Source organism: Acyrthosiphon pisum, chromosome A2 (assembly GCF_005508785.2).
Source record: "Acyrthosiphon pisum isolate AL4f chromosome A2, pea_aphid_22Mar2018_4r6ur, whole genome shotgun sequence".
NCBI classification, from domain to species: Eukaryota; Metazoa; Arthropoda; class Insecta; order Hemiptera; family Aphididae; genus Acyrthosiphon; species Acyrthosiphon pisum.
The window spans coordinates 5,572,300-5,587,635 of NC_042495.1; the positions used below are offsets into that span (position 1 = coordinate 5,572,300).

Here is a 15,336-nt window from a genome sequence, read left to right on the forward strand (position 1 = left end):
AATAATCAAAACACGATTCACTAACGCCTAACGAGATACACCATTTTATTTTCAGGAAAAATATACGTAAAGCGAAAAAGTTCACGTAAATAATGAAAGGTTAAAAAAATAGTTCGTATCACCACTTTTTACAGTGTAGGCGAAATCGGCGTGTACAGTTGCCGGCACTGGTTACCGGCGGACGACGACGACGAACCGGCCGCGTTTTCGTCCACCAGCAACGACGTTGGTGGGGATGTTATGGTAGGAGGTGTGGGTCAAAATCGTGTAGCGACAGCCGTCAGCGAATTTCCCCGAAGTGGGGTACGTCGTCGCAAGAATTCCACCGCGTCGTGAGACAATTTGGTTCTTCCGGCGAGGCGGCACTGCGACCGGCGCTGACGTAACGCTCGGCGACGAACGGTATACAACACGACCACTGTGTAACGGCGCGAGCAGATAGTGCGCTCTGCTGCTGTTAAATATGGCGGCAAAGTACAAACGCAACCTCTTCATTCACCGCCGCTACCACAGAAGCCAAGTGATGACGTTTGTCTTATGTGTTCTCGTTCGAATGGTCGTTCGGTGTTTGTAGTTGCTCAGTTGTTCACTTGTTACTTGTTAGTCGTTATACGTTACTAGCCGCCAATGGTAACACGAACAACTTATAACAAAAAAAAACAATCGATTTTTGTTTATTTTGTCATGTACCGTTTTGTAATTAATTTATTATTAGTATTATTATTGAGTCGTCGTCGTCGCTTTATAGGTACTTACTTACCCGACGTGTACCTATGACGTGTTTGACGCTGTTGCGAGCTGTTTTACACTTTTACAACCTCACTGAAAACGATTTTACTTAATAATATTATAATTATTGTATTAATATTCATATCCGTTTTCGACTTGTTGCTTCAAGTCGGAGTTACAATAGCCTGCTGTCCGCAGCTATTTCTTTTAAGAAATTAAAAATAATACATTTTTTAGTACCAGTTTTTTCTGATAAAAATACCGATGACAAAAAAAAATTAAAAGATTTTTTTGAAAAATATTTCTTTAGATAGGTAGGTATTTCTATAAAAGTTAAAACACTATATAGGTATACAACTACTACAGTCTACAGGTGTTAATTCTATCGGTTGTTGTTCTGCATACTAGCACTCCAATAAATAATAGTAGATATACCTACTTAAATATTACTAATTTGGCCTGCAGTGTTTGTCCATAATAATTATAGGCTGTAGGCACAAAATGTTTGATAAACTAGTGGTAGCCAGTAGACTAAGTTGCCTAACAAGATATCTATTATCGCCTACAGCGTCAACACATGATATTATTATAATATATAATATACAATTTTTATATATTCACAAAACTACCACAAGAATATTACTTCTAATTAATTTTATTATATTAAGTGTATATTAAAACTATATTTTAAGTTTGAATTGTCATTAGTTACACATTAACAGATTACAGTGGCGCAACTAGGATTTATTCAAAGGGGGGGGGGGGGGGTCCAAAAAAATTATTCAACTACTGTTTGTCTGTCCTTTTCCTGAGTATATACATACATTTAATTTCTTAATAAACACAATTTGCCGGGATTAAGACCAATAAAAAAAAGGTGGGCAAGTGGATGTCGCTCTGCTGTATAGTAGGTTACAAGTGGGTCACTGTATAATGGATGGTATTAAATTTGAATTCAATGATATAATATCATTGTATAAGAAAAACGATTCTGAGCGGAGACTAAATCTAGGTATAAAATATATTATATACTTATATGTATGGTATTAAAACCAAAATTGACCTATAATAAATTCCAAATTAATCATATCACAATATCCATCATGGTAACGCGTTATACATCAACAACAAACCGTGATACTAACATAGATATATAATAGTATACTTTAGAAGTTTCAAGTACCCACGAATAATATTATACAATCACAACAACATAACTAAAATAGTTATTCTAGGTTTTTTAATATGTAATTTCGTCCAAATTTGAACTTAAAATGAGTATAAAAATAAACTGTGCTTATGTATTTTTCTAATTTTTTGGTAACAGAATTAACTACTTACGTGAAATCTAGTTTTAAATTTTCAATCCTTAGATATCAAAGTTGAACATTTTATAAATTTTTAACAACAAAATAATTAGGTATTCAAGTTTAAATTTGATAAATTTTGTCAATTTTTGAACTTTAAATGCTAAAAAAAAAAACTGTGACTAAGGATTTTTAATATTTTTCAAAATGTCATTGTAAAAATATAGTAGGAGCCTTGTATTAAATTTTCAAGTATTTTTACTCAACAAATAATGTTTTATTGACATTCATAGAAATAAAAACTAATTAAATTGGATACTGAAATTGTCCGTAAACAGCTCAAAACAAATCAAAATATTTTGAAAATTTTATCATGTATAGAAAATGGAAATATAAACAACCAGTGAAAATTTCATGTATCTACAATCATTTGTTTTAAAGTTACACCAAAAACCAAAATCAATTTTCTCGAAAACAGATTTTGCGTAAAAATTCCCGTTTTTCCTTAATTTTTCTTTTGTTTTTCATGGCGCTTTTGACCCCTCAAAGTACCAACTAGATTCACTTTCCTATCAGAAAAGGTGCTGTTGAAGAAAATCCAAGCACTTTTACTGTCCTAAAAGGTGATGACAGACACAAAAAAAAAAAAATAAAAAAAAACACACATTGTAAAATCAATACATTCATCGTTCCACTCAGAATCTAAAATATTACCTATATATCATATTAAATACTGAATAGTTTCGCCAAAAAGTATTTATGATTTTGGAAATATTCTTCTTAAGATAATTTTAAGTCATTAAAAACAACATTATTTATTACATTTGTTTTGAAATGATATCAAAAAATGCAAAAAAAAATGTTTCAAAAATGTTAAGCTTTTTGATGTAATGAGTGTTTACTCATGTTTAGAACCACATTGTATATAATATTTAGATAAATTATTTAAAATATACACTATAATTACATATTGATCGATCGTTTATCCTTAAAAAAAAATAATTGAACAATAACATTGAGCAGTTACTAAAATATTACGTTCAGACACGTTCAGTACCTATAGAAAACAACTTACTAAAGGTATATGTTTATGTGCCCATTTATTATTCCAGAATATAATAGAATACGGACAGACGACAGTATAATATTTTACCTAACATATACTTTACCGAGTAACACATTTTATATAGGTAGGTACATTATAATATTATAGTTATAATACTTTAAGTGTGCGCGCGGTTATATAAATATATTAAACAAACAACTTTTTGGAGAAAAGTTAAGGCCATATTGTAAGTACCTATAATAGGTATATTGTAAATGCTAATAAACAATTCAATAAGGTATGATAATTTTATTTCTATCTGTATACAGACGTACAGTATACACGCGAAATGTTCACCAATGTTGAATACTTGAATATATCTATATATGGAGTTTAAAATCATTTTTGTTATTTACTTTATTATATAATAATGATTAATGAATTCGTTGGACGCCTGTTGTAACAATAATAATTGCAATGTATATGTTTTATGCATCGTATGTTTGAAACGAATGCGATTTTTTAGTATAACATTAATATGAAACGCGTAGGTATAATAATATGTATATAGCATTATAGATGATAGTTCACATTATATTTATTAGCGAGCACCGACTGTTTATATATTGCTAATCATTAGGAAAATCACTATTTGTGAAAATGAGAATGTCGCATGAATGTGAATTCACGAATGTAATAAATCTGATAGTAGGTAGTATCAATAGTAGACTATTATTATAGTAGCCAGAATTGTAATTTAAATTTTTTTATAAAGTCACAAATTTTTGTTAGTCAGAAAAAGTCAAGATTTTTTAAAATTAATTTGCTGGATGCATGCACTTTATTTTATAATTTAAGTGTCACTTTATATTTTATTATTTCCTCGCGTATTTCTCAAATAAATTTCACAACTTATCGAGAAAATTAAAAATTACTTTATTAAAATCTCAAGCACAATTTTTGTTTAATTTAAAACTCATTGATTTAGTAATATGACAATTTAAATAATTTTATTGGTCGCAAAAATAAAAATTACTTTCTAATATACCTCTTGGACACAGGAATAATTATTTAGCTTATAAAGTTTCCTTGTTAGGTTAGGAATTAAAATAATACATCGTCGTAATAATTTGATAACTAAAATGTTAAAAAATTGTATGGGCATGTCTATAAATTACATTATTACATAATCTGTCAACATTTTTAAGATTATTGTTAAACCTATTAATAAACTAAATTTAATTAAAACTGGCTTACATTTCACTAAATTATCTTTATTGAAGGATTTTTCGCAATTATCTTAAAAACTAATGGATAATTCAAATAAAGATGACGTGTTTAAAATACAATTTCAGCAAGTGTTGTAAAAAATAAAATTCAAATATTTTTTTAACTGGTATAGGGACCGGTAATGAGCTATAGAGGTCCTTGCTAAATGTTAATGTTAGATTTCACGCTGTAAACAATACTCTACGTGTCGAAACTCTAATCTATACAGTCATACTCATACAGTCAAGTGACAACAGAGCTATAGGAGCATAATATATTAATATGTAACTTTTGGAGCACTCCTTATAATATACGAGAAACAGCGATATTGACGTTCAAAATTTAAAAAAAACATACCATACATATAAATAGTTGGTACCAGTAGTGTATTTTAGTTAATGTTATAATATTATAGACTATAGTATAGTTGTCGAAATATACTCGTTATGTTACATATTTTATAGTGTATTATACTATTATAATCTATATTATTATATTATTACCTATAGTAGTTCTGCTGTTCAAGACAAGAATACTAGGTACCTACTACCTACCTACTCATTATTTGTTATACTAAACTACTATAGAAACTATAGAACTTAGAAGTAGTACCTAATACCTATTTATACAGTAAGTATATAATATAATATATATTATATTATTATATTAATTATATTACACTATAACTAAACAGTAGATGCCTCTACATAATGTACTTTAACAGGTTGTAATATGGTTGTAATATTGTAACAGGTTGTACATGCACAATGTACATCTAATATAAATCCAATATTACTACCACGAAATCGACTGTAAGTGTAAATGGCGCGCGTCGACGCACTCGAATTATAGTCGTATGAATATAATATACCATTCCTCCACCTGTAGGGTTGTCATAGATTATGATAATGTATATGTGTATCATACTATCATACAATAATATTATGTAGGTATACACGCAAATATAATATACAGCGCGAACGCCGAAACTCATGGTCAAAAATAGCCATATAGCTACAGAGTGCAGGTTGCTGGCTATACGAATATATATAATATTATAGTATATTATAATTTTATTATATATAGGTGTTATATTGTGGTGTTATAGTCTGATAGTCACGTATACAAGGCGAAAATGATATATAAGTACCTACGTATGTGGCGACGAGTGGACGAGAAAATCGATCTCGATTTATTCCTGGAAAATGTATAAATCATACCACTGGCGGTGTGTAACTACATAATAATATAATACGTATGTGTATAGGTACCGCGGTATACTTAAGAACAATAAATTATAACGGAAACACTGCAACGTCGTACTCGTGCATCCCACTATAATAATACTAATTATTGTATAGGCGGTTGACATTCGTCTCGATCTCGCGGGATCCATCATCTGTCCCTCCCACCCCCACGGCCCCACACCAGAGTTTACAGCATACAATATACACGCATACATAATTCCACATTTTTTAAAAAAAATATTCAATCTAATAATAGTCATTGGAGTTTCTAAGATTATAATTTTGTATAAATGGCAGCTATACATATTAATATATTAGATACTACTGTCTACTGTAGTACCTATAGTATACGATATGTACCCATTGCAGGGCGTCCAGAACTCGGAACTCGGAAGAACACAAATATAGGAGAGGCCCTTAGTTTAAAGTTTTTATTTGATAAAAATTCCATACTCTTCACCAGCATGCGAAAAAATACGCTACTGGCTCGAACGCGCATATTACTATATTATAATTAAAATATATTATAATATAGGTACCTATGTAGAACACATCAACAAGCGAATCGGATTTCGTATGAATGTATGATAATAATATTATAGATTTTCAACCGAGTTGAGAATCTCTTAAGTTTCAACTTGAGATCTATGCAATGAATAAACACGTTATGTACAATTCATGGACATATCACGTACATAGTATAATAATATTTCGATTAGAATATTATTATTAGGTAGTATAATATAATATAATTTAGCAACGTGTATCTCGACGACCTTGATGGTGTGGTTGGGTTTTCCGCATAAAAAATGTGAGTTTTTTTCTGTGATTCCGCGATTTGGAACGGGTTAGGTACGTGTAATAGAAAATATTATTAGACAAACCGGGAATTCATCGTAATTTTTATATGTACCAATATACATGGCTACATATTTTTTTTTCAAATCGCGCCGTCCACACTTGATACTACCTAATACCTATACAGGCTATACATAATATACAGAAAACATCGCAGGTATTCCTCTAAGCATTCGTACATAATATTTGCAATTACGTTTCTGCGTGATAGGCACAAAATAAATAATAATTATATTATGTTATTGGCTTCGAGAGACCTGCAAAAACAACTCGTCGACAAATACAATTATTCGATTTGTGGAGCGTTTTGCGCGCAAACCGCAGTCACATACGATGTGTATGTGCTCCCCTGCGGTCTTCTGCTTTTCGAACAATAGTATAATAATTATTTAATTCAATAATAAAAATATATTCGTCGGTTTTAAGGTATCTACTGTTACACTGTCACCGCTGTCCGTGACCCGTGTAAACGGTATGTTTAACATACAGTACCATAATAGATAAAAATATTCAATTATGTACCTACTTCACTCAGTAGCACAACCAGAATTTTTAAACGAGGGGGGGGGGCATTGTGAAATGTCCTTCGTACTTCGTAGTAAACAAAATATATACTTAATAAATTATTTTATACGGCCCAGGGGATGGTCCGGAGTCCGGACCGAGGGGAGCTCCCCCTGATTGCGCCACGACGAAACACGACGTTGACACTCGATAGTGTGTATAGACGTATAGTATAAAGAAAAAGGAGGTATTTCATTAAAAATATATACACAATAATAACATATTTGGCAATTATGTTTATACGTTTAAATCCATTTCGATTTGCGGAGCGTTTTGCGTGCGGTTCGCAGTGACGAAACTCGATAATTCATTGATCCCCCCGTGGTTTTCTGATTTTTGATCTATAGTATAATAAATATTTGGTTTCGAAATGAAAAGATTTTCGTCGGTTTAACGTGTCGATTAATTATTACTATTACACTGTTGTCACTCGTCGTTTACCGTGTAAACTATGTTGGCATAATAGTCCATAATATTATACCAAATGGCGAATGATTGAAAATATTCAACTACATCACTGTGTGGTCATGTGGTTTATAATTGTTGTTATATAGGTACCTACCACCTGGCTACCTACCACGGTGTGGCTAATGGCTATAGGCATAATATGTATATTGTATTTTATCAAATAGCTCTTTCCTCACTCGTTATAGTATACAACTATAAAATATATATAATATAGAACAACGTGCAGGCATTCCGTACAAAGCGTTCCAACATAATAATATATGCAATTATATGCTTATGCGCAATGGGCACAAAATAAATAATTACCTATAATATATTATCGCCGACGAGCGACTGAGCAACAACAGCGCGTCGTCGATTAATAAACATTTCGATATGTAAAGCGTTTCGCGCGCGCGAACCGCTGAAGTCACCACTTCCCATCACTCTGCAGTTTTCTGCTTTTCGCGACTAGATAAATAATTATAAACATTATATTAATAATGATAAACTACGCCGTAGTGGCGTTTATCAGATGCAATTTAAGTATTTGTAATGTTTATAAAATATTATAATATACGCGCACATGGTTGGCACTTTCGAGTTTCGACGATCGACCACCCAACAATTATGATCGGTAAAAAAATGCATAAAAATGTCGCTCGCCCGAGAAAACTTCGCTGTGCACAATAATGTATTGTGCCGCCATGCCGGTGTTCTAATAATCGTGTCCTCGTATAGTTATAGACGTGTTTTCATTTGAATACAAATTTTCCTATTGTAAGACACACACGCGCGCACACACTCACACCACGACGCAATAATAAAAATAATTCATGCTCTGAATTGAAAATAATGTCCAATATCATAATATTTGAAAAACTATTAATAATAATTCACAATCGTATAAATGTATGATGCACATTGGCCGCCGCCCCCGTTACAAGTAGTACGCGCAGCACGCGTAACCGGATTACAGATAAGTAATAATATATTAATATTATAATATTATAATTATAATAATAATAACTATAATATTCGGATTACGACGTCGTTTTCAAACGATGAAAAGTATTAACAGCAATAATAATAATATGTAAAAGCGTTACGGCAGCGAAACGATTTTTGAAACGTTATATTGTCCTGATGAAACTTGGGGGGAGGGGAGCTAGGCGACGTGAACGCGGTTACGCGAACCACGTACGGCGTACATATTATTATACGTTTTTGACATTGTTATTGTTGTGTATACATTATAAAATATAATTAGTAATTAAAATGAAAAATATTGAAAACGTGCAGCGACGACGACCGTTTTATTTTTTTTCGCATCGAATGCGGCAATTACATTCATTCGAAGCGCATTTGAAACCTGAAAATACAGTATATAGCGTGTATACGAACACAACGATGATAAATTACGTCGCCGACACTCGACCACCCATTTGGGTGATGTGTACCCCACCTCACCCCACTCACGACTCACGCCGGCCACACGACCTATTGCTCGCAAAATGTAAACTTTGAAGTTGCGTCCGTTTTTTCTATTTCCGTACGCTAGCGTGGGCAAGACGCGCGTATCAACTTGCGAGTTGCGATCGTCGTCTGCCGTCGACGCATGCAGAGATCGACCACAAACATTCGCTGATACATCACCGTGACAAACATATTATTATTATAGTATAGGCGTTTGAAAATTGTAAACGTGCGCGCTGAATTTAATAATTGATTCATGATCACGTCATTTGGTTAACGGTGAGAACCTCCGTGCTAACGTCCAGACCTGACAATTTAACTGGAAACTGTTTTTTTTGAAGAATCTCTTTCATATTGTGGAACTCCGAACTGATTAATTTAATGGAACTTTCCAAAAAAATTACTCTCGATTACGTCATGTTCGTAACAGTTTTAAACACGCCTTAACTCCCCCAAGTTCGCTGGACGCCTGGACGCATTCGTATGAAAAGCGCGGCGGCATTTGGAATGTTTGGATAGTCAATAATTAAATATTAACAGTTTGATAAAACAAAATAATAATAATATTCATATTAGATTAGACGATGCGCGCCCGAGAGGATGAAAAAAATGAAATTAGTAATCGCGCAAGTGTTCGAAGGGCATAACGCAAAAAAAAACGTCGACGGCGTAGATCGTATAAGTGGCAGAGGAGGGCGGCCGCGGCCTGCGGCATCGGCGACGGTGCGCCTGTGCCACGGGTCGATTGTTGGCGGCGGTGTACGACGAGCGCCTCCCTCCCACGTCCCCCGCCCGTACGTTGCTACACGCTAGAGTGTACGGCGTGCGCGGCGGTGACGGACGACGACGACGACGATCGTGACGGAGGCGGCGGCGGCATGTTCGGTTGTGGTAGTGGTCGGTGGCGGTGAGGGCGCGGTGTTAGTCGGCGCGGCCGCCGTGTTCCTGTTTTGATGACGCAGAATTCCGTGCGCGCCGCCCGCACCCCACTCCGCCGTCAGACGTCATTTGACGTGGCTGCTACGTAGCATTCGCTCGGGCCAGTCGGATCGCAGGACCAAGCTCTCGTACGACGTAACATTGTGACTGCTGGTAAGTAACGGCGGCGGGCTTACGGGGCCGCGCGCTCGCTATATACCTTGTTGTGTTGTCATCACTCCCGTGTGTCTCCTCCGTACCTATCTCTCTCGCCGCCGCCGCCGCCGACGCCGCTGTCCGACGTCCGTCTGCGTCGTTATTATTATTTTATCGTTTACGTTAACGCTCGTTGTCACCGGTCGTGTTACGATTTACCCGTTTGATTAATATTGTTATCGTTACTCGTCGTTTGCGGTTCCGTCAGGCCCAAATCACAGACACCGGCGACGACACTTCCGCCGAATCGTACTCTTCCGCGACTGTCGTACGACATTTTTTCGATTTATAATAATTTATAATATATTCACAATGTTGTTCAGCTCGCGATGTCCGTCCGCGGCTGTCCTGCGACGACACGGCCGGCGTAAATCACAATACTACGACGACCGGCCCGCGAAATTTTACAATCATCCGTGCGCGTTATCACCACCGTCGTCGTCGTTACATTATTATTATTATTATTATTATTATTATTGTCGAGAGGTTTTATTTATTTTTGTTGTTTACCCCTACCCGAGCAGACCACGGACTGAGCCGATGCCGGATACCTGCGGAGACTGTCCGGCAACGTCAGAAAACCAATTTAAATATCGTAAACAAACCGAATGTATTTTTTTTTCATTTCTCGTGGCCACCGGTGGTCGGACGCCGGACGACGCGATCGTATTAATTGTAATACCTATTTTTGTGTATGCACTTACTCACGCGCGACAATCGTCCGTGTACTGCCGTGATAGTGTAGGCCTTTGCACCGCCACCTTGACTTAACAGTTTGTCAGTGCCATGATCAGGTGTTGTTTTATTCGTTTGCATAGGACGTAACGGCGATCCGATCGTGTTATGGACGGTATGGTAGAAGAAAATGGGACTGGCGGTTCAGTTGACGCCCTCGTCTCGCAGGGTACTGGCAGTCCTATCGTTGTCACGTCGGTAAGTCATCGACATCAAACAGCATTGTTTATCTATACTTGTGTTTGTCTTTCTCACATTGGTAAATAACTGTTGACAGGTGCACTCAGTCATCCAGGCAAACCAACAGTCAGTCATCCAGACTGCAACGCAAGGCACCATGCTCACCAAAGGCAATGTTATATTGTTAAGCAAGCCGAATTCAGTTATACAAACCCCTCAAGGAAATATACAAACTCTTCAGGTAGTAGTATATTTTTATATTGTCCAATTAATACTAGGTAATAATAATTGTTTGTTCCTATTGAAATGTTGCAAATCGAGTGTGCTTGTATGAGACTGTTATTTATTATTTTATTATCGGTTGGCCTTATTACAATATTATATAATTGCATTTCTTATAACTTTTCAAGGTTGTCGAGGCTGGTAGTGATGAAAGCTTATCGGCAAACGAGGATAGTCCCAAAAGAATACGCCACGATGCTTTAACGAGAAGGCCGTCTTATCGGAAGATCTTGAATGATATCGCAGGTTGTTTGATCTATCCGCGTGTTGTATGTTTCCAAGCATTTTAAATAATTACTATTACATTTTCCGTTTAGGCGGAAAAGTTGAATCATCCGGTTCAGATTGTGATTCAAATCTTGACAGTGAATTATCTTCAAATTCATTGTCTGCTCATTACCAGACTGGTGAGTTAATGTATTTATAACAACTTAATATATAGGTAGTGAAAATTGGATTAGTTGAGTTTTAATTTACTGTATGATGACAGGCGACAGCCTCAAAACATTTATTTTTTGTACTCACAGATAAACCAGAAATTAATATTAGTTTTATTGATAAAAAAGGCATTAAATTAATTTTGTTCAACTAGTGTGAAATTGTCATATGTAATAAATATGTTTCGTGTGTAGTAAATAATAATAATATAAATCTACAGACCTACAGTATACAATATATGTATAAAAGACCATACATAGTGGACAAAGTAATTAATCAATTATTTAATAAACACCTAGTTGACAGTACACATTTATCTACTTAATTTATATTATACTTTTATTAAAATCCATATCACTGATTTTTTTTGAAGTTAATTATAACATTTAAAAATGTTTTTAACTTTTTTTATTGTCATTTTGGAGTGGAATGATAAACTGTTTTAAAAACATTCCATAATATTGTATTACTAAATAGCCTCAAAAATAGCAGACATTATTACATTAAAATGTTGTGTATGCTACAACTGCGGGTATGTTATCACTAATCAGTTATCATATTAAATTAAAAGAGATAATTACATTTTAAACACAATTATGAATTACATTGTATTAATAGGTTAAGAAATTGTAAACAAGTATTTATTATTAACATACAGAATCTTGAATAACTATATTAATATACAGTTATTTGCTCACTTATGCTCTGAGTTTGAAACTATATTTGACATAATTACTGTACATATTGTATAAATATATAATACACACAATATAACATGTATGGTTAATAATAATAAGCGATCTTATACAGCGTACAAACATTAGTATCATTAAAAGAAAATATTTACATTAGTAATTACTTTCCTATAATAAGGGTTCTGATATTATGATAAATAACAACAAAAACACTTTGAATATTAAGAAAACCCCCCCAAAAAAATTTATTATGTTTCTACCAATTATTTGTTATTAATTCTGTTGGTTGACGACTTCAAACTGACAAACAATCCACCCATTAAAAACACCCTTTATAGTAGGTTCTGTACTTTATAGCCTATGGGTACTTTGATAAACGCTTAACAAGTTTTGACAAGTACTTTATCGATAGATCTATCAGTGATAATGACACATGTGTAGTGCTTACTAGTACCTACATTATTCTTAGCATAACATTGATTATGCTATGTCTTCACAAGCTCTCATCAATTTTTACTGTAAATATGTACAAAACTATTGAAATAAAAAATAGTAAATTTAACACAAAATATGAAAAAAAATCTTACTACAATTTATTCCATTAGATATTAAATGAATAACCATTATTTTTCCATGTTTTTTTAATTTCAACCCTACATATTATAATAATACTGTTAAATGTTTAATCTACACAATGAGTCTTAGTAAGCTCTTTAATAGTCTTGTATTTTTAGCAATTACCATAGAAATTTGAATCACTGGTATATGTTTTAATAACTATTGTTTACATTTCAGTTCCTCCAGCAATGCAGTTAAGTAGCCAAGGTGAAATGCATAATATACCAACATTAACAATGTCAAATGCAACTTCCACTGGTGGTGGTACTATATTGCAGTATGCGAGTCAGGATGGACAATTTTTTGTACCTGGTAAATTTTTTATATTCAATACTAATAGTCTAAATTAGCAATATTTAAATATGTATTATAAATATTTTTTAGTTGTTACCCAAGGAGGGAGTTCCACTTTAAATACAAGTTCTTTGGTACCTGAAGACCAAGTTAAAAAACGTGAAATGAGGCTATTAAAAAATAGGTAATTAATTTTATAAGCTAAGAGTACACCACAATATGATTTTGTCTTCACGTGGACAATATTGTATAACTTATTAATAGTTGATTAGTACTTTTGGTGCTTTTGGTACAGGTCCAATGTGCGTGCGGCGTACACTAAATTATTCATAATGAAATTTATATATACGTTTTTATCAGGCATATTCTAAGTAACCAAATTGTGATTTGTGTAATTTATGTTGTCAAAACCTTTTTCATGTCTCTTATCATCAAATTTAGTTTGCTTGTTTCCGCTAAGAGATCACCAATACTCTTTTTTAAGTTTGGTAATTATAATAAAGTGGACACACCATTTAATCTTATTTTTTTTTAGTATTATTAATTAACTCGCGGAAACAGGTCATTGGGTGAAGGTTGTATTTTTTTATTGTGGGGGGGGGGGGGGGTATGGTTGGTTTGAAGTTTGAACATGTGTATGTGTGGCAAGTATTTGTCAATAAAACTCCGGGTAGTCCCCTATCTGGGAAACCACTACACACTTCATTATTCAGGAACTTAGTGTAATTATTATTATTATAATTTTGTGTTGGTAGGTAAATACATTTCAAACTTGTGAAAGTTAATTTCACATTTTTTCATCCTTGGCGAATAATATTTCAATTAAGGTATCCTAATGGCATCCATTAATGTTATAAAACATTACTAAAAATAAATAATAAATAAAGGAGCATGTACTTATATCTATTCATATATCGTAATGGTAGGTCAAACGTTAGACCGGTGCCATATTTTTAATATCTATTATATAATAATAATAATAAAATTCAATATTTCTCAGAACACCTCAGACTATTTAGTATTTTATAAATATTATAAATGTTTGGTTGGCATCCGCATAAAATTATTATTGATGTATAAAATAAATTTACATCGAACTATCACATTCTCCAGTTTAGTCAGGGAGCGGGAAAATACGGTGTGACAACAAAAATCTAGTGTTAGGTAATACTTCTAATTATTTTAAAACACAAAAGTTGACTAAAAATGTGTGTTTTCTTGTTCAATATATTATGGCTAAATTAATTTATGCTTTACATTATTTTGCAGAGAAGCAGCAAGAGAATGTAGACGAAAAAAGAAAGAGTATATTAAATGCTTGGAAAACCGAGTATCTGTATTAGAAAATCAGAATAAAGCACTAATTGAAGAGTTAAAAGCACTAAAAGAACTTTATTGCCAAACAAAGACTGAATAGAAATAGTTTTTGAATCTTCAAATTTAAGAGAAAAAACAAAGTACCAGTCATGACCAAAATTGCATGCTTAAAGTGATATTTTCAAAAATCTTGTAAGCTCATTTTAACTTATATAATATGTTTTAATCTTTTTGGTTATGTTTGGAATTACGTAATTTTTAAAAATGGTTTATTTTTGTTATATCCAAGAAATTAGTAAAAGGGTCAATTGTGCAGTTAAATGAGTGGCCAATTCCGTGTAAATGATTATTTTAGTGCATAATTGTCTACTACATGACATCACAGTAATTTTTTTTTAATATTTTCAACGAATTCATGAGCTTTTTGTATTATCTAAGCAGTGACATAATTTTATATTCTAGTGAAATTTGAAACTAAAAAAAAATAGATTCTTTTCACAATTAGTATTGGCAAAGTGTCAATCAAAAAGAATTTATGTGGTAATTAATGGGGTTTGTTCTAAATTTAAATTATTTTTTTCTTTAAATGTACTATCCAGGTTTGGTTATGATAAATGGAATGGACTATTTTTTTAAACATACAATTCTCAAAATATTAAGTTACCTGTATCATTGATTAGGTATATGTATATTTAATCAAT

The 15,336-nt window shown here is 33.2% G+C and overlaps 1 protein-coding gene across 2 annotated transcripts; it reads left to right on the top strand.

Annotated features, from left to right (window-relative positions):
- Positions 1 to 9,019: 9,019 nt before the first annotated feature.
- On the top strand, positions 9,020 to 14,787 carry LOC100160473 (cyclic AMP-responsive element-binding protein 1). 2 transcript variants are annotated; one of them, XM_008188484.3, is made up of 8 exons: positions 9,020 to 10,034; positions 10,895 to 11,009; positions 11,089 to 11,232; positions 11,402 to 11,519; positions 11,591 to 11,680; positions 13,202 to 13,336; positions 13,409 to 13,502; positions 14,588 to 14,735. In XM_008188484.3, the coding sequence occupies exons 2-8, from the start codon at positions 10,920 to 10,922 to the stop codon at positions 14,733 to 14,735; spliced, it is 819 nt and encodes a 272-aa protein (XP_008186706.1). In that variant the 5' UTR covers positions 9,020 to 10,034; positions 10,895 to 10,919. The 2 variants fall into 2 exon arrangements, with proteins under 2 accessions (XP_008186706.1, XP_008186705.1); XM_008188483.3 differs by having other exon boundaries at positions 9,028 to 10,034; positions 11,089 to 11,235; positions 14,588 to 14,787.
- Positions 14,788 to 15,336: the final 549 nt, after the last annotated feature.